Source organism: Thunnus thynnus, chromosome 19 (genome assembly GCF_963924715.1).
Source record: "Thunnus thynnus chromosome 19, fThuThy2.1, whole genome shotgun sequence".
NCBI classification, from domain to species: domain Eukaryota; kingdom Metazoa; phylum Chordata; class Actinopteri; order Scombriformes; family Scombridae; genus Thunnus; species Thunnus thynnus.
Window position 1 is genome coordinate 18,399,693 of NC_089535.1, and position 24,409 is coordinate 18,424,101.

The following is a 24,409-nucleotide window of genomic DNA, read 5'->3' on the forward strand; positions in this document are numbered from 1 at the left end:
TCTTCTCTTTCTTCTCCTCCTCTCTCACCCTCTGTGTTCACTGCCTCTCATTTTCTTTGTGACTCCTCACTTTTGTCTCCTGCCAGTGGGATATAAATAATTTAGTAAAATTAGATACATGTTCTTTATTTCATTCTTTTGCTTGAGATTGCATTATGTGCAGTATAATGTGCAGTACCTGCAGCTCTTCCTCTGTCATCTCCATCGCCTTCTCTCTTTCTCTTTCTCTCATTCACCTCTTGTCCCACATTTTCTCCTCCCGTCTCAAAACTCAGCTTTATATATCTTATTTTTTTCATTTTTTTTTCTGTCTTAGTGAAGAAAGTAAACACAGCGTCAAACGCTGAATTGAAAGAAAAGCATTTCGCGTAAAGTTTATCCATCTGCCATCAGATGACTGGCTGTTAGCTAGCTAAATCACTCAGGTGAAACTAGCCGGCATAAAATGTAATGAATGGTTGCTGTCTGTAGCGCGACCGCACATAAGCTATTTGTCAAATGATGTCTGGGGATGAATGACACTGAACAGTCCACCAGTAAAATTAAGTAAAAAATCAGTAGTTTGTCTGGTTACCCAATGGCTATTTCCATTCAGTAACTGCCTGTCACCATGGCTAACATTACTTAGCTTCCGTGCTGGTACTCCTGTCTGCTTCTCCAAACTGGGGGGGTCGCCGACACCTATCTACTGCAGGTGATACACTGACTATGGATAACAACCTCATACAACCCCTCTTCAAAAATCCAAACTATTCCTTTAAGCGGATATTTCACGACTTTTATTAATATACACATTGGAAAAAATATTGGGGTCCTGACCTTGGGAACCTGAGGTACAACCTGAGGTACAAACCTACAGCCATGGCTGTTTGCTGTCTGTTGTACCTGATGAACTGTGATCACAGTGTCAGTTGTCACTGTGTGTTTCTGTGTGTTCTCTGCAGGCTCGGGTTCAAGCTGACCAAGAGCATGAGGAAGCAGTACACTTGTTAGAGGTACAGTAACGAACAAACACACATCTTTACCCAGCTTTACTTTAGTATTACATTCAGGAACACTGAAAACTGATGAAGTTTGTATTATACAATTAAACAAAAAGTCCTCATGTAGTATTAGACAGTTTTGATTCAATTTTATCTGTTAAAAAGAATCTTACATTGTAAAGACCCTACACACCCTCATAGGTGTTTTCATTCATCCTGGCTGGCACCTCTGCTGAGGTTGAAGTTAGAATTAGGGTTAGGTTAGGTTAGTTTGCTATACCCTGTAATTTTTGAATCCTTGATTTCAGAGACAAAAGCAGGCTTCTCATTTCTGGCTGGCAACTGTCAATCTTGCTGTCTGAAATGTCAACTATTGCTAGCAGATTTGATCACCTGAAGGTAGCTAGCTAATTAAACTAATACTAGCTCCACGTTGTTTCTGGTTGACTGAACAAAGCATCAAATTGTATTCTTCTGACTAACTGAATGCTAACCTCATTTGGGAACATTTGGGAAGTGTTTTGCTCAATTGCTCAATTGCTCATTGCTTTGTCAATGGTGGTCATTTTTGTTGGCAGGTGAGATTTGTCCATCTTCCACCTGAATGCGTGCCTAAATCCTTGCTGAATGCGCGCTGCAATGACATAAGTTACCACGACACAAAATGCGACAAATGGTCCAAATCACAAGCACTCTGTTGATTCGGCCAATTCATGCAGAAAAGTTTCAGTAATATAGCAAAACTGCAAGCTCTCGCAAATATTGCAGAGATTTCTTGAATTTGCGTTGATTATTGCAATCGCAAAGTCATAGTTTCCTGGAGGGACTGAAAAGACTGCAGGTAAAGCAGCATTTACAAGGCAAACAGTCAGCCTCCTCACCAGTTGATGAGCCATGCAGGAGAAATGGAAATAAACAAACAACATTGTTTTTGCATTCACCTAGAGTTAATTTACTGTAGTATTATAAGAACGATAATCAAAATCTAAGTTCACGCTGTTACTTACATCTAACATAACCCTGTTTCGCTGCTTAGCTGGACATGCTAACGAATTTAGCTTATGTTAGCGCAGACAAATATACTTTTTAATCCATTCCGTATACTTTTTTCTTGTGTTTTTGGTGACACCACTCTTCAAATTCTTGAAATGCACACACTGATTTAATAAGTGGAGGAATCCAAAGCTTTCTACACTACAATTGCTTCACTATGACAATTGTAGTCAATCACTGTTTGGCACACGGTCAATAATGTTAAGTCACTGAACTCCATCCTCTAATACAATAAGGTATGATAAAGGTGTGAGTTGCCCGCCCTGATATGTGTCACTAAACTGACTAGAGATAGAGGGAGATGTCAAACAAGAGCTGTGTCCGAAATCACTTCCTATTTACTATATAGCGCACTATGCTTACTACTTAACTCTGAATATGAAATATATGCACAATAAAGTCCCCTCAAAATCCCCACAATGGAATAAATAAAGTACTGACAGTGGCATGAACACTACTTAAAAAAGCACTTTAAAACCCATTCATTTTCTCTGGCTTTCTCTTGATTTTATACATTTTAATTTCATGAGTTGTACACTTAAGTCTACTCGTTTTTATACAGTATATTGTGTTCTATGTCTGTCAAGCAAAATAAGTGAAAACACCTGTGTGGACGGATTATGGGTGTATCTGGAGCATCTATTAATGCAGGTTTGGCAAGACACTAATCTGATCTGAATATCAGTGAGATGGTATAGGAACATCATCAGGGTGTTAGCCGATGCCCTCTGCCCTGAAACAGGTGGTGTGGCATAAATTATGGCCTGAAGGTTGAATTCCACATATAGTACAGTACACTGTACTTGTGGATAAATCCTGTAACATCATGTAGGTTATTCAGTACTTCACACCTCGTGCCATGTCATATTATTTTCCTGAAAAAATAAAAAGGGTTGGGACCCATACATCAAAGTCTCTTGTAGGTTTTCTGTGCTGTTGTTGTGTAAAATATCACTCATCAAACTTTTTTGTTTTTCGCAACAGTTGCAGACTGACACCGTCCCATTAATTCAACATCCAGGCTGTCCTTGAATATTTCATATATTTCCCTGTGATCAAATTACTGACCTGCTGTGTTTTCATCACCGTCTTTAAGATGCTTGTCGGTGGCTCATCTTCTCGAAATTATTTTCTCATTTCACTCTAAATCCTTTTGTCACGACAGTAGGGTGTAGGCTCGTTTGAGGGTAGTTCAAGAGAGGTCAGGTTATTATCCATCTGAGGCACTTTAATGCGATTGCACTGAGCAGGCAGCCTGAGTTTGGCTCAGACAAACATAAAGAGTTTTGGTCAGACAAATGGAAACACCACTGTCAAAGAGTTACTTCTCTTCTTACAAATCCATTGAATCAATTTAAAGCCTTCTTCATAGGCCTATTGCTCTGTGCTAATGGGCACACACCCTCCTCAACAGGAGGGAAAACAGTGCCGCTGTCTGTAGGGTCAAACAAACCTTCAAATTCTGTTTCCATGAAGCCACAGTCTATCATTTTGCACTTGTTAGGCTTTTTTCAGTTTGACAAACCTGCATTTGTGTTTCTGTTTAGTTCCTTTTACTTTAAATTTGTGTTACTTCTGTATATTTATCTGCCCTGATAAATATATTATTGTTTTGCTTTTGCTTTTCCAGCTTTGTGTCAGTTACAATAGCATTTATTTGTGTTTGGCTGTATCTTCAGTATGTTTTTTTCTTTGAATTTTTCTTCTTTCTTTACTTTTTTTCTGTTTCCATCCTCTTTTGTCTGAACAGAACAATAAGGACAGAATGTTTCAGGTATTTATTTTCCTTCCTGATTAGTTTGATCTCCCTTCAGTCACCTCTGTGAATTTTCAACAAATTACCAAAGCGTCCAAAACCTTTAGTGGGTGATTTGTGCAAATTAAGAATCTTTATGTACACTGAATGAGACTGAATAAGATATTGCCATATTTCTCTCTCTATGTACACCCCATACATCTTCCTCGACTTCCTCTGATATGATGTCTATGATATGATGTCTTTAATGTCTAGTTTTATAATCCTCTTAACACTTTGCAGTGTTCAGGGTTTGTTATCAGAGTTAAGCAGTGTTATATATCAGCAGCCGCATCAGTGCAGATGATTCTACACTTGCATATGCTTTCATTAGACTGCAGTGGTTTTCATATAACATCCTGCTATAAGCTCGAAAATGACTCTTTAGGGATCCTTTTCTAATTGCTTCTGTGTTCCATCAGCATTAACAGATAAAAGATCAGCCATTACTCAGAGCACTTGTGTCTGTACAATTACATGTGATCAAGTACACTCCATGCTTTGTGTGTTGTGTGTTTTTCCCTTTTGTTTGACTCTCTTCTTGGACGTTACCACCTCTTCTGTCTTTCCATTTTCTGTCAAAGGTCAAGGTTTGTGACCTGGAGCAGAAATGCAGGTCACAGAGTGAACACTTCCACCAGCTGTCCAAAGAGCTGCTGAATTTCCGTTTGCAATCAGATACTGTGGACGTTCTTAAAATAAATCCCACCTTCAAGTCCCAGATCCCCCTCTTACAAGAGTGGAAACTCCCACAAGACATCGTTGGATTTGAAACCCCGGTGGAGACAGGTGGGTCAGTTGTCAAACAATTTTTAGAGATTTAAAAAAAAAAATATGGGTACATAATCTCTCTCTCTCTCTCTCTCTCTCTCTCTCTCTCTCTCTCTCTCTCTCTCTCTCTCTCTCTCTCTAATGATTTTATATCTTTACTCACAGTGAGTGTGGCACTGTGTGTTTTAAATTTAATAAGACTATTAGGGCTAAATTGTTCTACTACCAGTGGGGTCCACCCATTCTAGACGTGGTAGATAAAAGCATCCTCCAAATTACATGTGATCAACAGGCTTATGATCAGAATGAAATGAGAGTCAGAGTCATCTAATCCCCAGACAGCTCACATAACAGCTGGATCAGTTCACTCCTGACCAGGGGTGGACACCATTAATGGCAATGCACTTATTCATGATCAATACCTACCCTAATTGATCACAGACCTGATGTATGACATGAATGCAGTTTAACACATTAGTATTCTAATGACACGTAGTGCAACCTGCAGAGCCAGCAGATACAGCCATATCAGTGATGCAGATTTATACAGTCTGGCTCAGACCAAAGGTCTTTGAAGTTCTGGAAATCCTGTTTTATCTTTCACTTGAAACAGAGGGGGGACTCACTGATGCTTTTGTGTTAATGCATAATATTACTCACAAACCACAAGAACCGAACGATACAGTGGATCCATGTTGTTGACTTACATTAATTTCCTCAAGGAATTCAGCTGTTCCCACTCTCAGCCTCCAGTGTTTATTTTGTATTTCCTGCATTTTTCAAGTGTGTTTTTCAACCCTGAGGACATCAGTGATATTTAAGGACAAATGCACTGCAGACATGAGGTGTTGATGGGGGTGGAAGAGCCTTTGCTAAGAAGAGTGTTTGCTGTACACTCGCCTCAACAGGCGATCAATAACTTTGCAATGAGCAGCAAATGGGTGCAGAAGGAATGACAGTTGCTCTTTATTTGCTATGCAAATCAATGTCTCCCAGGCGATGAGAGCGCGGCAAACACGCCGCTACTGATCTCCCAGTTCTTGCCTTGCCCACCGCAGACTGGAGACAGAGAAAGACAAGAACTGCTGTCTGTCAAATCCAGCACCGTGACAACGGACCGCCCCAGCAGCCCTCGACAGCTGACCCCATCAGAGGTGGGTCTGAGTGACAACCAGACACTAAATTTCATCTCAATCATCATCAAGATAGTTCTCAACATTACCCCAGTTAGGTTGACTTACATTGTCATATCTTCAAACTTAATGGTTCAAATGTACTTTGCTTTTTCCTGAGCTGAATCCTAATTATGAATAGTGCATGTGAATGTGAATAAGATTTATCTTTGGTTCTGTTGTCAATCCATAGATGGAGGATGAGGCCACCCCATCACCCAGGTCCAAGCCTCGCTACACAGGCCAGGTCCGCCTTTGCACTGCCCGTTACAGGTGAATGAGACTAGCTTCAGGAGTCGGTTGATTATATTGCACATAATCTTTTTAAGGCCAATAAGTCAGTGGTTTCCAACCTTTTTTTCAGACGTACCTCCACAGCCCTATCAGATGAGCTCATATACCCCTTCATACACACCACAGTGGAAAGTCACAGTCATGTTCCAAATGTGTTTATTTGAATTGATTTTAAACTGGACATTATATAACACTTTTTCATACATAAACTGTCAGTATTTAGGTTGGTTTGATCAAGTTTGCAGTCATGCTAGTGGCTGAAGCTAGATACTTTTAGCTCACTATTACAAACATTTATCAATTACTTTTAGCTACAAACATTTATCAATTGCTTTTAGCTGAAACACCACTCATACAATGCTTGTAGCTGAACTATTTATTCATTACTTTTAGCTACTTTGCTAGCTGGTTTTCACGCACTCTAAATTGCAACATGTGGTGTTCAGGTGTTACAACTGACTCGATATGTGGATATATATATTTCAATCAAATCATAATTTCTGTTTTTATCAAATTAGTTGAGCTACTCCACAATCTTTCCATGTACCCCCTGGAAACTAAAGAAGTATACCCTTGGGTACAAGTATTCCTGGTTGAGAATCATTACAATTCTTCATTTGTTTGTTTCAAATGAATGAGAAAAGCTGCTGTGGTGAAAATTTAAAAAGTGAACTGTTAATTTTTCTCCTTTCAGCTACAACCCTTACGATGGCCCAAATGAGCATCCAGAAGCAGAACTTCCCCTTGTGGCTGGAAAGTATCTGTATGTGTATGGCAACATGGATGATGATGGCTTCTATGAAGGTGAGAAGTGAAACAAGACTCAGTGCTGTGTTTGATGTTGTCCTTGAGGCAGAGATGACATAGAAAATAATATCAGTATTAAGTGAATCAAGTCAAGCTTAGGCAGGCACTTAAATGACAAATGTCTAGAAAATATTGCGATGTAAAGATCAAAGATGACAGCGCAGCAGGAGGTGTCCTTTGTAGCTTTTCAAGTTCTGCGGTTTTGCCTGAGTCGCAGTCTGTGGGAAGCCTCACTCCTGTAGCAGAGGATGCTTGACAGTCACAACAAGTCTGTGCATCATCATGTATTAATTATGCACAATTCATTCACAATTATCCCCCAGTGAATTTATTTTATTTATAGCATCCTCTTGTATATAGTCTATTTTGTACCACACTATCATATGCTTAGTAGGCTTGCCAGTGCATGGCAATACAACATAATCAAAGCTTAGTGTAAAAGGACTATAATGCTGATGTAAGTATAATTGTAAATACTGTTACGGTATTTATACTGTAGGTGGCTTTTGTTAGCTTAGTTGCATTTCAGTTTGGAGCATTTGTCACACTCATACTGAAAATGTTTGTTATTTTCATCTTGTGACTTTTTCTTTGCTAGGGCTGTTTGCTGTCATGATTTTCAAGACTGTTCCTCCTGGGATATCAAACAATTTAGCAGTTATCTTTGACTGATCCACCTGCAGTTCGGGCACAGATAATTGTGCCCTCGTTGTTGCTCTACTATTTATTACAAACACCAGTGTCACCAAGAAAAAATCCTGCACACTTTTTATAACTCATCAGAGTGATTCGCTGTCTAATCTCTTTAGAATTATGATGGCTTCTCCATCAGAGGCAATCCTAATCCCTACTAGCTAGCAATCCTGCAGCCAGCGCAGCCCGCCACAGACACAGTCCTACTGCAGTGATTCAGTAGCTGTGGGCGGTGAGATTGCATTGCATTGTGGAGGGAGACTCGGGCCTTAGACCAAGCTGTTGTCAAGATGGGACCTTGGTCCCTTTTAGCTTGATGACTAATCCAGTGGGGCTCAGTTTAATCATCAGCACACACAAACAACGCACAGACACAGATACACAGACACACACAGATGGTCTTAAGGTCTCCCAGGCCACTGTAGAAAAAGGGATTGAAGGACAAGATGATAGGGAGCTTTTTTGAGACAAACTTCTTCCCTTTGGGAAAAAAACTCCAGTGCAAATCTAAGACTTTTTTTTTCTGCATTGACCGCAAAAGCTAGATCCTCAGGGGGTTTTCCTGGAAATGCTCAAAAGCAGTGAACTAAAGTTGAAGTTGTTTGAAATGTTTAAAAGGAGTGTTTTCTCAGTTCTGTGTTTACTGGAGAGGGTATAAAAGATAGCGTCAGATTGCCAGTGGTAAATCTTACATCTTTGGGAATAGTACATGTTTACATATCTCCCACCTCTCACTCACTGACTCATTCCACCCCGGAAGGAAAGCAGTGCTCACTGATAATTATGTGTATTCAAGTTACTGCTTTCCTTTTTTCTTTGTCTTGTAAGGAGCCATTAGTGAAGGCTAATTTTAACATTTGCAGGAGGGATCAGAGAGGGACTGTTGTACCTTCCTATAGAGACAGTTATTGAAGGGTACAGTAGAGTTTTCAGGTAGTTGGCAGTAGGTCAACATGAACATGAAGAATTAGGCATTTAAGTTAATTCATTTCTATATTTCCTTCCTTCTTTCTGTGTCATAGGGGAACTGCTGGATGGCCAGCGAGGACTTGTCCCTTCCAACTTTGTGGAGTTTGTCCAGGACAAAGAAAAACCAGCAATCCAGGCTGGGGAGGGAGGGGAGGACCTGGGCCCACTGGACCATCCACCCCTGGCCTTGACGGCAATGGATGGAGGTGCCTCCCAGGATGGCCTCCTGGGTTCAGCTAACGCCTTGGTTCCCTGTAGCAATGGGACAGGGGGGCCCCTGGACCCTGAGGACCTGGCTGAAGACGTTGTGCCTTATCCCCGAAAGATCACTTTGATTAAGCAGCTGGCACGAAGCGTCATTGTGGCCTGGGAGCCTCCACTAGTGCCTTTGTGCTGGGGGAACATCTCTGGCTACAACGTGTTAGTAGATGGGGAGCTTCGTGCCAGCATAGCGTACGGTGGCCGGACCAAGAGTTTGCTGGAGAAGCTGGACCTGGACGGCTGTGTCCATCGCGTGTCGGTGCAGAGTGTCACCGACCGGGGCTTGTCAGACGAGCTGCGCTGCACCTTGCTGGTAGGAGCCAACGTAGTGGTGGCACCATGCGGTCTGCGTGTGGATGACATCCAGCGTGACACTGCCGAGCTCTCCTGGTTGCCTAGCAACAGTAACTATAGCCACACTGTGTTCCTGGATGGGGTAGAGCACGCTGTGGTAAAGCCAGGAAGGTGTAGACTACGCTTCTTCAACCTGAAGCCCCTGACGGTGTACAAGGTGACAGTGGTGGCACAGCCGCACCAGGTACCATGGCAACTGCCGCTGGAGCAGAGAGAGAGGAAAGAAGCTGGTGTGGAGTTCTGCACTCAAGCTGCAGGTCAGCTCTTTTCTAACTGTTCATCATAGAGATACAGCGTCAATAATGTATGCATAGCCTCATAGCAGACGATAGACTTTGTCAATATTTTTTTAAACAATCTTCTAGTCAGTATGTAGAAAAGATGGAGATTGCAGACTGCTACAGCTGTGTTTATTTCAGTATATTGTAATATCAATTTCACTATACGTAACATAATGCTGTATCAATTTTAGGTTGTAGTACTGTGCTGTAGAAGAGTACAGTGCAGCTTTGCCTTACCATGCCATTGTTGTGTATTGTATTTTGTCTAGGTCCAACACCATATTGCAGAACAGGTCAGAATGAAACATCAGTCCTGGGCTGGGTTTCCCATATGTCCCAACACTAAATGATCTTTTTCTATTGAGAACCAATGGGAAGAGATGACATTAGTGCTGTAACACTTTTAGAAGAGGGTTGTAGTCATGAAACTGAGAATGATTGTAACACATTGTTCAAGAGCAATTGATCTGGGCAAAATGGCATTTTGTTATGGTACATTTTTCATTTACAGGCAATGTTTACGTACATTTGTCTATTTAAATTTAACCTCTTAACATCCACCGGGTCGCTTAAGCCAATTGTAAGCGGTAGCATCATGCAGTAATGAGTAAAAGCAATTTGAACAAATTGAGCAATTTGGCAAGTTGGAGATGATTGGAGAGGTTCGGGGACACCAGTGACACCACAAACTAAAAACTCCCTAGCTCCCATAAGGTTAGGCCTAGAGGTCTGGAATTTTATACAGGTTGACAAGATGTAGAAGGTTTATGGTGTTCTGCATAGGTCTGGCATAAAGCATGTCTTATTTATTGTTATTCAAATATGACTCATGATAGACAAGGACCAAAAGTACTTTTTTGAGCCTTATTTGAACTGATGTAGTTTTGTTTGTGTTTTAGCCACATGCTAAACAAGCATATTTCCAGAAACTAGAAATGTCACTTTTCAAATAAAGCCTACTAGATGCATCGTGGCCTTACAGTTCCTCTGTTATAAGCTTTTCCATGTGGGTGTGCCAAATAGGCACTATTCTATAAAAAGGGTGGATGTTAAAGGGTTAAAAACATGTTGTTATTTGAAACCAAATTCAGATGCAATTTTGCCCAAGTTTGCTTACTGCACAGAGCACATCACTAATTAGAGAACCACAAGATATGATCAGTTATTATTCTGATGAGTCATTCCCTCAGCCTATAGCCTAGCCTGGAATAACCAATGCTATATAAAGCAGTGCCCCTCCACTGCTCACTGAAATGACTATTTTGTATCAGTGTGCATTTGCTTCTGCTCGAATGCAGTTGTGCATGTTTTATCCAGCGATCCAGGAGAGTGGAAGACAAAGAATGGGCTGTAGTTAGTCTCTCTGGATTGTGTCCTGCATGCAGAGACAACAGTGTTTCTCTCAGGTGGCCCAGAAGCCCAAAATGTTTAATTTTGCATATTTGTTTTTCCTCCTTTGAAGTTACAGTATAGTACTAGACAAGAGGAATACAGACTGAAAATACAGTACTGAAAATATTTTGCAAAAATTCTACTACAGTAAGAGGACTTCATATCACAACACAGTTTAATTATGCAGTACCTCAGATTAACCAATGTTAGTGTACTAAAATTACAGTTAATAAACACATCACATGATGTCTTGTGAATGTCCCCCACCAGCAATGTCACATTATCACAAGTATCCGCATGAACTGTGTCTCTCTAGAAAATGAGGGTTTAATGCAGGGTATGTAGGGTTATGTAATGACTTTCACAAATGTAAATATGAACTGCAACTTATAAATAAACCCACTTTGTTGTTTGCTGAATCCCTCACCACCACCACAACCCCTCTCCTATATGTGGGCATTTCTGTGCATGGTTGTGTGTGTGTGCCCATTTGTGCATTTGATGAATGCTTCACACCCTTCCCTCTTGTTTCTATGTTAGTGATATTAAAACAGTGAATTATTACATAACATTTTAAACTTTTTTTTCTCAATGTCTGTTCTCTTACCTCCCAGGCCCTCCCATGCCTCCCCAAGATGTACAGGTGCTCTGTGGGCAAGCTCCAGGGGTCCTACAGGTCCACTGGAAGCCCCCCCTCCTCTCTCCCACAGGCACATCTAATGGGGCAAATGTCATTGGCTACGCAGTCTGCACTAAAGGACAGAGGGTGAGTTAGCAAGTCTTAATATTACCAACCAGCACTCATTATATCCTTATTTTATCTCACTCTGTTCAAAAAGGCATTGTGAGTGAGTGGTGAGGAGCCTATCTTGGGTTAAAGGCATCATCATAAGAGGGAAAATCCATGTTCACCACAGGGTCAATGACTTTGTACAGTATTATGCAGAGTACAGAGGAATAAGGAGAATGCACAGGAGATCCATATATCAAAGGCCTACATGCAGTACAAAGATACAGTACGACATTGTATAAATAGTTTAATCATGTTTAATCCAGTTGAAACATGAGAACATACATCACAGATGGCCACTAATTGCCTCTGTTGAGTATGGCATTATGTCATCAGCGTCCTCAGTGCACACAGCAGTGCCACCTACTTGTGATTCAGTATCAGTGCAAGTCTCTCAATCTGGGACTTGTGAATATCTTGGAAAGGTCTCTCGCTCCCTCTGGTGACTGCCAAAGTAAATCAACACACTATTTCTGAAAGGGTAAATCAACACTGAATCACATTGGGCTAGGCAGTAAACTGCTGCTACACTGCTCTCTAACCCCCAGCTGCAGTGCCTCTTACACCCAACCAGACCAGATATTATCACCCTTCTATGGTCGTGCTAGTGGGAATAAAAATAATTCCTCCCTCTGTATGGTTAAAAAGTATGATTCTGCTTTTGTTGATGTGAGTGTTTTGTTTTCTTATTTTTTTATCCAGATAGCTGAAGTGTTGTTCCCAATGGCAGACTATGTTGCTGTAGAGATGACAAGGATTCAGTGCCTGGAAGCCAGGGAGGTCATCGTCAGGACACTGTCAGTACAGGGAGAATCCCAGGACTCCCAAGTCGCCGTCATTCCAAACAACCTGCTCGTGCCTCTACCTCCGCTTCCCCTGCCACCGCCAATGCACCCCCACACAGGCCCCCCTCCACACCCCCATGCTCAACCCCACCTCCAATCCCCTCACCTTCCTCATGGCACACCCCAGCTTCCTGCTCCACCCCAGGCACATGGACAACCACTCCCACCCCATCCTCCACACCCACAACCCCATCCCAGACTTCCTCACCTGGGTGGGCCCCCACAGCCCCAGCTTCAACCCCCACTTCAACCCCCGCTTCAACCCCCTCATCCTCATCCCCAGCGCCTACATCTTCAGCCTCACCCACCCCACCAAGGTCCCAGGCCCCAGCACCAACTGCCTCTGCTGCCCCACCCACAACCCCACCCTATACCTCAGAGACCAGTAAGTGCCAGAGACCTGGATGCCAAAGAGCAGGTGGCCCACCATGGGGGAGCTATTCCACCTGGCCAACCTGGCTGGGACCCCACACGCTCTCCCTCCTCCCAGCCCGCCATGCCCATGCAAGGCCACACCCTTGAGGCTCCTCCCCCTCCAAATCCACGCTCCCCCTCCCCTCAGAGGATTCTTCCGCAGCCCCGAGGCACGCTTATCCCGGACACTGTGGCCAAAGCCATCGCCCGAGAAGCAGCCCAGAGGGTGGCAGCAGAAAGTGGCAAGGTCTGATCAAAATGGAAATGTTATGCAAAATCCAGTCACACTATGTCATTATAGTGTTCAAACACTGTAAAAAGCAATAACCAACAATGACCACTATCATCCTCCTTTCTCTGTTACTCATTTTCAGGGGGACAGGAGGCAGCCCGGTTACGGAGAGCAGGGTCAGTCATTTCACCAGCATCACTCTGATGAGGAAGAGGAAGATGAGGAAGGGTTTGCACGCGGCCGTCGGAGAGGACCCTCAGTTGATGAGTTCCTCAGAGGCTCTGAGCTGGGGAGGCCGGTAAGAACACAAGAAGAGTGATGAATCATCTGCCTCCCTCTGAACTTCAATGTGTTTTTCAATGGAAAACGTGTGTGTATGTTTGGATGCGTGTGTGTGCATGCATGTCTGGGTGGTTGCATGCATACACTCCTGTGCCTGTGTCCCCGTGTGTGTTCATATCCGAGTGTTTGTGCCCACTCATGTGTGTTCGGTGTGTGCATGTATGTATGTATGTATGTATGTGGACTTAAACAATTGCGTCTGTGTGTTTGTGTGTGTGTGACTGCCAAAAGCCTCACTATAGTCACAATGAAGAGTATCACAGCGAAAGCAGCCGGGGCTCTGACCTGTCTGACATCATGGAAGAGGATGAGGAGGAGCTGTACTCTGAGATGCAGCTGGAAGAGGGACGCCGACGCAACTCGCACAACACACCCAAGGTGCAGTTCTTTGCACTTATTCTAAACCCAAGAGTCATAACCTCCCAAATTTATTATCGTTTAGTGAACTGCACAGGCACAGATACTTCAACTGAGACTGCTGCCTTGACTTTCATTTGATATGTGTTGTTAGTGTGTGTGCTGAGTTTAATCGAAATATCTATAAAAAGAGCAAGATTAGAGAGAAAAATCGGGTTTGAATGTTTCAGCACCATGGATAGAGGGACAGAGATAGAGGGTTTGACTGCTTCAGGACCTTGGAGAGAGGCAGAGAAAGAAGTAGACTAGAAGGAGAAGGACTGGGTTTGAAAGTTTTGGCATCATGGAGAGAAAAAGAGGAAGAAACTGGGTTTAACCCCATGTTCACACATATGGACTCAAACACAAGAAGCGTGGTAGGCTGCCATTCATTGCAACACGACCTGGAGAAGTTGTAAAAGGTTCATCTTCATGCAAGTCTCCTCTGACGTGCGCGAGCGACAACCCAGAAAGAACCGTGCTTATTTTGACTCCCTTGGGAAACAGAAGCAAGGCTATTAGCAGCTGTGCCATTTGCTCCCACTCAACTATGTGAAAACACTTCAAACAAATGTGGGAAAAGCCATTCGTCGTGGGAAAACGGCTACCCCATTCAATATGATATAACTTTAAAGAGCTACTGGAAATAGAAGCAACAACGTTCGGGAAATGACCAACTTCACTGTGCACCACCATTGTGAAAATATTTGTCCGATCAGAGTGGAGTATGTAAATTACATGCGCAATACTAAATGCACCTGCAGGTTTTAGGCATGTGACAGCCTGCTTCTTTGAGTCCATATATGCGAACTGGGCATGGAATTTTCAGCACCATGGACAGAAACTAAGAGAGAGAAAGACTGGGTTTGAATGTTTTCTTACAACAGATTGACAGAGAGATAAATTATATCAGGTTTGAGTGTTTCAGCACCACGGTAACAGAGAGAAATAGACGGTTTGAATGTTTCGGCAACAAGAAACTGGGATTGAATGTTTTAGCACCGTGGAGAGAGACACAGGGAGAGACTGGGTTTGAAAAGTTTAGCACTATGAAGGGTGACGACGCACTGTGCTCACCAATATTTCTGACATACTGTAGCTTTAATTTTTTTTTTTACACATTTTAATTCTGTAGTATGTTATGAGCATTTGCTTAATTTTGGAATGTTAAAATTTCTTGTGGGCTTGTGTGTATGTGTTTGAGTGTGCGTCTATGCGTCTGTGTTTCAGTGTGCCTGCCTTTTAGTGCTGCATGACTTTGTTTACATACAATTTGTACAAGTATGTCGATGTACGTTTTTTTTTCACACATCGTTCACGAGTATGCTCACGTTTCTGTGAGCAACTCGTGAATATTTAATGTTTGTGAATGTTGTCTGTGTTTATGTGCGTTTCAGACAAACACACCTGCTGGAGGCCGTCATGACCGGGAGACTGGGAGAAGAATTCATCATGGTGGTTCCCAGCCTCAGAGGCGACCTCTAATGGTCCCTTCCATTGGTCAGTATGGGCAGGTGGCTAAAGAGAAAGGACTGTGCCATAGTAGTACAACGTGTGTTGCTCTGTTAAAACCTTCATGAGCTTCTCTGTGTCTCCAGATCACTTCTGTGTCTATTAACCATGCTCATACTCTTCACTACCTGAACATAAGTTAGATCTTGCAAAAAAATATGATGCTGACATTTTTCCTAAAATGCTCTGCACAGTCGCACACATTGATGCATTTATCTACTCTGAGTCCATGACAGTTTAATAGTTTTCCATAGCTGCTTTCCTGTGTGTATTTCCTATTATCTTGTGTCTAAACAATAAGAAGATTTAGGGGGCAGCACACATCTTTAGTTAACCTTTTGGGAGAGGAAGGTTGAGCTTTGCGTTGTAACCCCGTCACCCTCTGATTGGTGTTTCCTGTAGAGGTAACCTCTGAGAATAACAGTGAGGGAAACCTCTCCCCCATCACCGAGGATGTTTACTATGGCAGAGTAGCTCGGCACAGGACGTGGTCATCCCGCAGGCACACCAGGTCTCCCCATGGTATGTGCTGCTGCCTGCAGTCCTGTTTTTACCACCACAGCACGGCAAGAAAAATGCCACAAGCAACTGGCAAATGGCAAGAAGTAGCTGTCGACACCTGCAAGCGCCTGTTTCTCTGTCTTAAATAATAATAGTTATTATTATGCTTACAGTTGAACAGCATGACTGCACTGCACTGAAATGGTGGACCTACTGGCAAGCCATACCTGGGGTCCAGGATGAACGTTTCCACAGTTGCAGATGATAAATGATTGATTGACTGCTCAGAGAATGCCTCACTCACTGCACTGAACTCCAGATGCCTGCTAAACCCCTTCCCTTTGTGGTACAACCACACCTACAACACTTATTGGAGAATTTGTGCATGAAATTTTCAAAGCGTATTAGTGGTAGACGTTAAAGAATGACTGCACTGTCACTGCTTTCATGTTTCTTGAGATGTTTGAGTTTCTTTGGACATTTGGGTTTGAAATATCAGCTATTAGAAATGCAGTTGTCCCTTACATCTGTGTCATACCACCACAGAAAACAATTACCAACAACTACTACTTCTGTAGGTTGGCAAATGCATACTTGGAAGTGATGCATTTCACATCACGCTTGTAATTTCAAGCATCAAAACAAAGCATTGGCCAGATAGTATCACACGTTGCTAGCTTGTGCATTTTCTAAATATTGCAACGCCCAGTTCAAATAAATGAAAAGCTTCCACAACAACTCTGCAGTCTTTATTAGACTTCTCACTGCTGCAAGGGTTGGCAGTGTGTGGAAAGTTATGGATTTCTGCTTTCGATTTCTGCTTTTCTGAAGTGAAAATAGACATATGATGGAGTTATACCTTTATATTTATGTGCATTTTTTTATTTGGGCTTTTTGTAGCATGCATGTCAGAGTCTTGTGTGTTGCTAATGTTGTGTCATGTCCATGAATCACATTCTGTCTGCGTATTGCACCATGTTTTGTCTTGCTCTTCATTTGTCTCTCACAGCATATTCAAATAGAAAATGGGCAAAATTGTAACATGTAGTGTGTGTGTGTGTGTGTGTGTGTGTGTGTGTGTGTGTGTATGTGTGTGCGCGTGTGCCACAGTAAATTATTTAAATAGGTGACTGACCACTGATAACCTCCTGCATGCTGACACAAATACGCACAAATATGGCTAGACAAAAACAAAAAACAAACCCATCATGCAATACTACACGATCAAATCAATTAGACTTATTTAGATGCAAAATTTCCTCTCTTTGATGTTCTTTGATTTGAGCATGGCTAAGATGCATCACTGTGTACACATATGGACTTGCTCATCATACATTTGTATGAGTTTTGTCACCAAATGATTTCCAAGTTTTTCCAAGTTGCTGAAATCTGCTCCATTTGTGACCAGATACCACAAACACAGGCTCATTAAATATACATCAAAGTAAAATAATGCTTTTGTTAGCAATTATTAAACATTTATTAGTCTCCTACAAAGTGCCTGTTTTGTGCGTTGGGTCACGTTTACTGATTGGTCTGTCTAGTGATGCGGGATGATGGGACTTTTTTCTTGTCTACAGATGGCTACAGGGATCGGGATCGGGATCGGGATCGACGCTCTCCCACCTACTATGATGAGTCAGAGCCTGAGGAGTCCTTCCGGATCTTTGTGGCCCTCTTTGACTACGATCCTCTGTCCATGTCCCCCAACCCAGATGCTGCTGATGAGGAGCTTCCCTTTAAAGAGGGGCAGATCATTAGGGTGGGCGTTTCAAATAAAGATGGTCAGATACTGTATTCCTGAACCCAAACTAAGACCTTTTGGCCATTAGAAAAATATTGTGTGTGTCATAAATTATTTTGGTGTGCTCTAACTGCAGAAGTCTTATGTTTTATAACAGCACTCCAGTGTTTTTTATTTTAGCAAGACTTTGAGTGGGTTACTTAGAGGACACAGAAGACAGTGTAAAAATGTTAACCAACCCTTATCAAGTGTATAGACCTTCACAATCTTTAACAGTCTTTATTCATCTATTTAGATCCATTTTACAGTAAAAGAAAGGTCAATTATTGTAGCAGCTGATCTGGATCTGAGTGGAATTGATCTTTAAAATAGCTTTAAAATAAAATTGCATATGCCCTGGTATATCTTTTTTTGTTTGTTTATGAAGCAGTAAAAAATGTCTGAATCGTATTCCAAAAAAACAAAAAAACAACACTGGCATGACAGGATTGCAGTTATCTCTCAAGGGACCTCTAATCAATAATCAGTAGTGTATAATTTAAAGCTGGAGCCCTAAACATCGCTCTTTGACTCTTATGCCTGCCAGGTGTACGGCGATAAAGACACAGATGGGTTTTACAGAGGAGAAGTGAGGGACAGGATGGGGCTGATTCCCTGTAACATGGTGTCAGAGATACGAGCGGAGGACGAGGAGACCATGGACCAACTCATCAAGCAGGGCTTCCTGCCACTCAGCACCCCTGTGGACAGAATAGGTAACATGAATAAGCATGTTCACTCTCTTTAAAGATCTGTGGGTTTGAACAGAGTAATGGAAGTGCCACAGCGGCAGTAGGGTTGAAAATGTTAAATATTATAAATCAAAGCACAAAATGAAATGATGTTAAAATGCCATCTATTATCACTTCCAGAGCAGAACAGAAGAGGCCTCCGTCGAGATCAGGCCTCCAGGAGGATGGTAGCCCTGTACGACTACGACCCCCGAGAGAGCTCCCCTAATGTTGATGTTGAGGTACCGCTACTGTACAGTAACTAACAGGACGCACCAATACTATAATATAATACAGATAATGATATAGATCTATATATCTGTTCTATATTATAATAGAATTGTTGTAGCAAAGGATAACTACACATAACCTCACACTATCGTACACTTATTCTCCCCTCAAGATGCTACAATTTGTATGATATGTACTATATGTACTTTACATTTTTGGAATTTGTCTGAAACCAGTGTACTACAAAAAATGTGATCATTTTTATTAATCAAGAGAAGAAAAGGACCATCACAGTAAAATATAAAAATACAATAACAGCCAAAATAAATTCATATATAATCCAAGTACTAAAAAGTAAGTATTTAAGTAAATCTTTTCTTATATAGCACTTTTCATAACCAGGGTTACAAAGTGCTTCACAGATGCAAATGAAAACATACAATGACTAAAAACATATGAATAAATATTTCAATCAAAACACAGAGAAAAAGTTAACCTTCATATCCTTTTTTGTACTTGGTGTAGAGGAGCATTAAGACATAATTGCTTTTATGCACATTACTTGTATCACCCTCTCTGTATCTCTGTCTCCTGATAGGCTGAGCTGACTTTCTGCGCCGGTGACATCATTGCTGTATTTGGAGATATTGATGAAGATGGGTTCTATTATGTGAGTGCTGTTGTCCATGTTTGCTGGTCTTTTCAGTTTAATCAGGCATTTTTTACCTTTAGAGCCAAGCAAGCTGTTTCCCAGCTTTATGCTAAGCTAAGCTAACGGCCTGCTGGCTGTAGCTTTGTGTTTACCGTACAGACATGACAGTGGTGTTGAACCTTTCATCTAACTGTGAATAAGTGAATGATATTTCCCAAAAAGACACATGTTCTGATTTATAAGAACAAATATTGATATATATTAATAAAATCTCCTCCTCTCCTCCAGGGTGAGATCAATGGCCACCGTGGTCTGGTTCCCTCCAACTTCCTGGAAGAAGTGCCTGATGATGTGGAGGTGTATCTGACCGATACTCCGTCCCACTACCCCCAGGAAGAACCTGCCAGCCGGCCCCCCGCCAACTCTGCCGCCACCATCTCAGAGGGCAAACGGGTACACCATCATCGCCGCTCTCAGCGCTAGGCCCTGTGTTCATCCATCCTCCGTCCTCTCTCTTGATTTCCGTCTCTCGCTTCCTCCACTTGCCGTCTGTGTGCTGTTCATTGTGTGTGTTTGTCCATGTGGTGACAGTGGTGACTCTATACAAACTAACAACCCCTCCCCCCCTTCCTCCTCCTCCTCTTCCCCTTAACCCTCTCACCCTTTGGAAAAGGGGACAAAAAAAAATCCAGTAACACCTTTCTGAGTCTCAGAGAAAGGAAGAAGCAAAGCCTGACACGGACAGAGAGAGGATAGACTGTGGGAGCTCTGCGGGTGATTTATGCATGTAGCACTGGTTAAGGAGGACTTGAAAAAGGCTCGACTCATTCCTTACACAAGAGAATTTGGTACCTCTTTGCACTGAAACACAAAAATCTAATTGTGGTTATTGTGTATAATGATAATGATAAGTGCTTTATTAACACATAACAATTGCTACCCAATGACACAGAAATTCTTTGAAGAAAAAGAGAGAAAAGCATGCCTTTTTCAAACTTGATACATTTTATAATACCTTTCTTGGCTCAACTGCTGTGTTTCCTTACAGAGGCTTTGTTTCTTTATGTATATTGCACACACATCAAACAATCTATTTTTCAGCCTTGTCGACAGTGGATATGCCATGTTTGCTCTGAGCTCGAGAGACAAAACTAACCACAGCACTGAGACATACATACTGTATTGTTACGATGGAACAATAAAAGAGAGAAAAAAAAAATTGGATATTAAAAACATTCTTTTTTGCGCTCTGTGTTCATGTGTGTTGGTGTTTGTTGTTGATGGTGGTGTCGTTGTTGTGGTGGTGGTGGTGGTTGTTTTTCAGTTGTCATAGTGGTGTGGGTTTTTACCGACGGTGATGATGCTGCCACATCTGATTTCTTTTTTGTTTTTCCTCACCCGCTTGGCAAAACAAAACAAACAAACAGAAGAAGATTGTTCATTTCACACCATAAATGGCTCTGTCTGCCTTGTACAGTAAGTCTGCAACTTGAGATACCAAACTCGCGGCTCTAATGAGCGCAGCTTGCGGTCACAGCAAAAAGGCTTTTGAACGCCGCTTAGCATTACGGAAGCACTTTGAGTCAAGTGTTTCTGTACTGCTTTGTTTCATGATGACAAATGAGATCATTCCTCCTGGTTTTGTTTCCAAAAAGTTTGTACAATATCTAATATTTAAAAATGTAAAATGTTAATTTTCTGGATAATATTAATAACATTTGCCTGACAATAATGTATAGCATCAAAGTTGTTATGATAAACTGACAATTTGGACCAGAGTCTGAGAAATCTAGACTCATGTTTACTTCAAATCATACAAACCATCCTCTTGCTGAAAAGTGTACAAACACATAACTGTGTACCCAGCTGATGCATTAGACGAGAAGCCTGGTATCTACAGTTGTGTCCCTGGGTGTTGTACTGTATATGATTGTACTTTATGTTCCCTCATGGCCTACTAATGGTGGACTTCTCCGGCTGTGTGGTGTGCTAATGTCGTGCTCAACATTTGATGGCTTCCTCCTCAGTGTTTCTTCTATATATGTACGATGTGTGTGTGTGTGTGTGTGTGTGTGTGTGTGTGTGTGTGTGTGTGTGTGTGTGTGTGTGAAAACTGCTGTTAGTTGAATACAGACTAACAGGAAATACTTTGAGCCAACATTTAGATGATTGAAACATTTCAGTCTAGTCTTCTCTGCTGTACATCATCATCTTTAATACACTATGTAGAGAATATTGATGGATTTTATCTGGTAGTTATGTATTTAATACACTGTGGAGCCTGGGCTATTATGGTTCATACTTAAGAAAACAGTTCTCAGACCCACCGGTTAAAACTCCAACTATTTCATTTGCAGAGTTTAACAAACATTTTGTCTGTAATGATATTACATTTAATTGCACAATTGATTTGATTAGGAAACTTGAATTTGTTCAGATGGTGCATATCCTTGCCCAGGCTGCATCATCGTCTGTCTTCTTTTAAGTTCTAACTTCTTCTTTTCATTCCTTAAATCTTTTAAGATGTTAGGAAGTTAAAATCTGCATGCATGAATCCAGATCTGCATCAAAATACACACTTAAGTTTAGGTTATTTCCCCATTTCTCCACCTCTCTTGACCTAACTTTCCAAATTTGATCAAAATCTCTTTTAAAAAAACATTTGAGGTTTCCTGCTAACTCACAAACAGCCCAACAAACAGGTATGAACGTAACCTCCTCACTGGGGGTAATTAAAAATAATTTATTTTAAACATACACGTACCACAAATGCATAATATTATCATTTTCCCACACTCCATATTACAGGTGGAGCATCAATTTTCTCAGAACATGTACAATCAAGCAAGTTTTTGTGTAAAGAGAGCTCAAACAAAAGGAAGGCTAAACACATGTGCAGTTCTCTCACTGCCTTCAGCATAGCTTGATGACAGACAGACAGACAGACAGACAGAGAGGCCTAGTCTGCCCTGTGAAAGTGTTTCTTCTCTTGTAATACGCCGCCCCATGCCTCCACACCTCCCCATCGCTTCTTCTCCTCAGGTTACCACAGAAACCACCGACACGATCAACAACGACGCCACACCCGTCCGAGCGCCGTCCCCGATCGTCCGGCCCTTACTCCCGGGCACCATGAGACCCCTCAGCCCTACGAGGGGCCCCCACGTCCCGCTGGACCCCCGGGACCCTCAAGATCTGGCAAACAAGAAGAAGAAAGGACTGCTCTCTAAGGGGAAGAAACTGCTGAAGAGACTCTCCCCTGTGAAATAAAAAAAACAACAAACAAACAAAAGAAGCGTACATGCTGGGCTCTGTAAATTGCATCCATACAATCAACTCTGATCCAACAACACAAGACAGAGAGGATGTGAGCTTTGGCTCCCGGACTGCGTGAGCCTATTTGAATATAACTCGTGATACAATTATTCATGTTCAGTGATACAAATCAACTAAATTATGTACAGTGCAGTGCCAAAATCAAGAGAGAGAGGTCACCTGCAGACACAAAAACATATTACTGTGATGTATTTAAATCAAGGGATGATTAAAAAAAAAAACAACAAAAAAACTAGGATTTTCATGACATGTATTTTAACTCTTTTGTTTATCATTAGTCAAAGAATACTTGTACATTTATTTCAAGCAGGGTAGCTGTGAAAACAAAGCATCTGGTTACATACAAGTTTCCAAACAGGCTTTTCTCAGCAAAAAAATAAAAAAAATTGTGGAGTACTGATGTCATTACAAGGAAACAGAGACCATACTCCTCTAAGAAAAATCTCACATAGACTACACTGTTATTGAGGCATTCTGTGAAGTAATGCTGGCTGCTAACACAAAGGCTTTATTCAGTGCAATATCATCGAGAGGTGGTAGCATATGTGGGAAGAAAAGACATATTTCCACTTGTGTGATTAGGTAAAGATATTCGAAAAGAGTTATAGATTGGCAACAGGGCATTAATGTCAGAAACAGCAGGCGAGCTTACCTGTCTCAGTGGCCTTTATGAAAACAATATGAGCGTGACATTCCTCGTTTGATTACAAGGTTGATTAACAGTAGTTTTTTTTAATTTATTTATTTTTTTACGACGGGTGGCTTGTGCTTTGTCATTTTTGGAAATCAACTAAGAGAAACAGAAATGTTTGTTGTCCTCGCTGTCAAGCTGTCATGAAACGCCTAGTTCAAGACAAAATTTTGTGTCTGTCTTCCTATTGCACAAAGGTGGGTGTTTTGTCTGACGGTTGGTAAAAAAAAAGACCTGTTTTGTGTGCCTGTGTGTGTGTGTGTGTGTGAGGCAGTGTGTGCAGTGTGTGATGCATTCATGTTTTTTGCACCTCTCATGTTTCTTCTTCACTTATGTTTCTTTTTTTTTCTGAAGGAGAGGCCATTTAGTTATTGGTCCTGTGATCTAGTGATGTGCTGCTACCTCCATTGCCTGTGCACTGTTTAGTTTTGTTGTCTCATGTTAATACAGATACGTCGAAGCCTCATAGAAACTACAAATCAAAATGTCAAGGCGTACATTGTTCTCCAGCTTTGTTGCGTCTACCTAAAATCTGTGGAAAGAAAAACTATCTTATTTTACTTGAGTATCTGTTTTTTTTTATATATACAGCACATTTACACTCTACATGACTTACAGTACATAAGGACTATACCACACAAAATATTACACAGATTATACATTTAAAAGAGAATCTGGTAGAAAATGTTTACTTTATTCTTATGATCTTGGATAATTGAACAGTTTATGAAATAAGCAGATGTACTGAGTCTGAAGAGTACAGACTCAAATCAGTAATGCCCATTTTCTCTTGTTGCTCCGTTTAATTTGTTGACTCACTCAACGTTTTCAACGTTTAATCGAGTCTGTAAAAACCAACAAACCTACAGTATTTGCATAATGCCACTAAAAGATTTGCACCAGAGAATGTAATCAAATCAGCAGAAGCTACTTAATATCTTGCAGTTTGTCACATTGACTCTCTGTTAAAACTGTTTCTAATTCATGGTCGGTGCAAAAGCTCCAAGCACTGTGTCTTGTTTTACATGAGAGATACTGTAAGGCTGCATGGAGAAAGAAAATACAACATCTCGATCTGAATTTTATTTTCTGTGTGATTAGTGAAATTTAATATCAGCATTTCACTCT

The 24,409-nt window shown here is 41.5% G+C and overlaps 1 protein-coding gene across 7 annotated transcripts in view; it reads left to right on the forward strand.

The window, feature by feature from the left end:
* The window catches only part of rimbp2a (RIMS binding protein 2a), a 53,071-nt gene extending 32,572 nt beyond the window's left edge, over nt 1-20,499 (forward strand). For 2 of the 7 annotated variants that reach the window (XM_067574405.1, XM_067574400.1), the window contains exons 5-22: nt 945-995; nt 4,416-4,620; nt 5,599-5,756; nt 5,968-6,047; nt 6,763-6,872; nt 8,591-9,409; nt 9,703-9,726; nt 11,440-11,591; nt 12,318-13,121; nt 13,249-13,404; nt 13,680-13,826; nt 15,242-15,344; nt 15,759-15,878; nt 17,438-17,619; nt 18,188-18,356; nt 18,513-18,613; nt 19,201-19,272; nt 19,543-20,499. In XM_067574405.1, coding sequence (XP_067430506.1) covers nt 945-995; nt 4,416-4,620; nt 5,599-5,756; nt 5,968-6,047; nt 6,763-6,872; nt 8,591-9,409; nt 9,703-9,726; nt 11,440-11,591; nt 12,318-13,121; nt 13,249-13,404; nt 13,680-13,826; nt 15,242-15,344; nt 15,759-15,878; nt 17,438-17,619; nt 18,188-18,356; nt 18,513-18,613; nt 19,201-19,272; nt 19,543-19,737 — 3,648 coding nt within the window. In that variant the 3' untranslated portion in view covers nt 19,738-20,499. The remainder of the gene's footprint in view (nt 1-944; nt 996-4,415; nt 4,621-5,598; nt 5,757-5,967; nt 6,048-6,762; nt 6,873-8,590; nt 9,410-9,702; nt 9,727-11,439; nt 11,592-12,317; nt 13,122-13,248; nt 13,405-13,679; nt 13,827-15,241; nt 15,345-15,758; nt 15,879-17,437; nt 17,620-18,187; nt 18,357-18,512; nt 18,614-19,200; nt 19,273-19,542) is intronic. The other 5 variants (XM_067574402.1, XM_067574404.1, XM_067574401.1 and 2 more) reach the window with 5 other exon arrangements.
* The last annotated feature ends 3,910 nt before the right edge of the window (nt 20,500-24,409 follow it).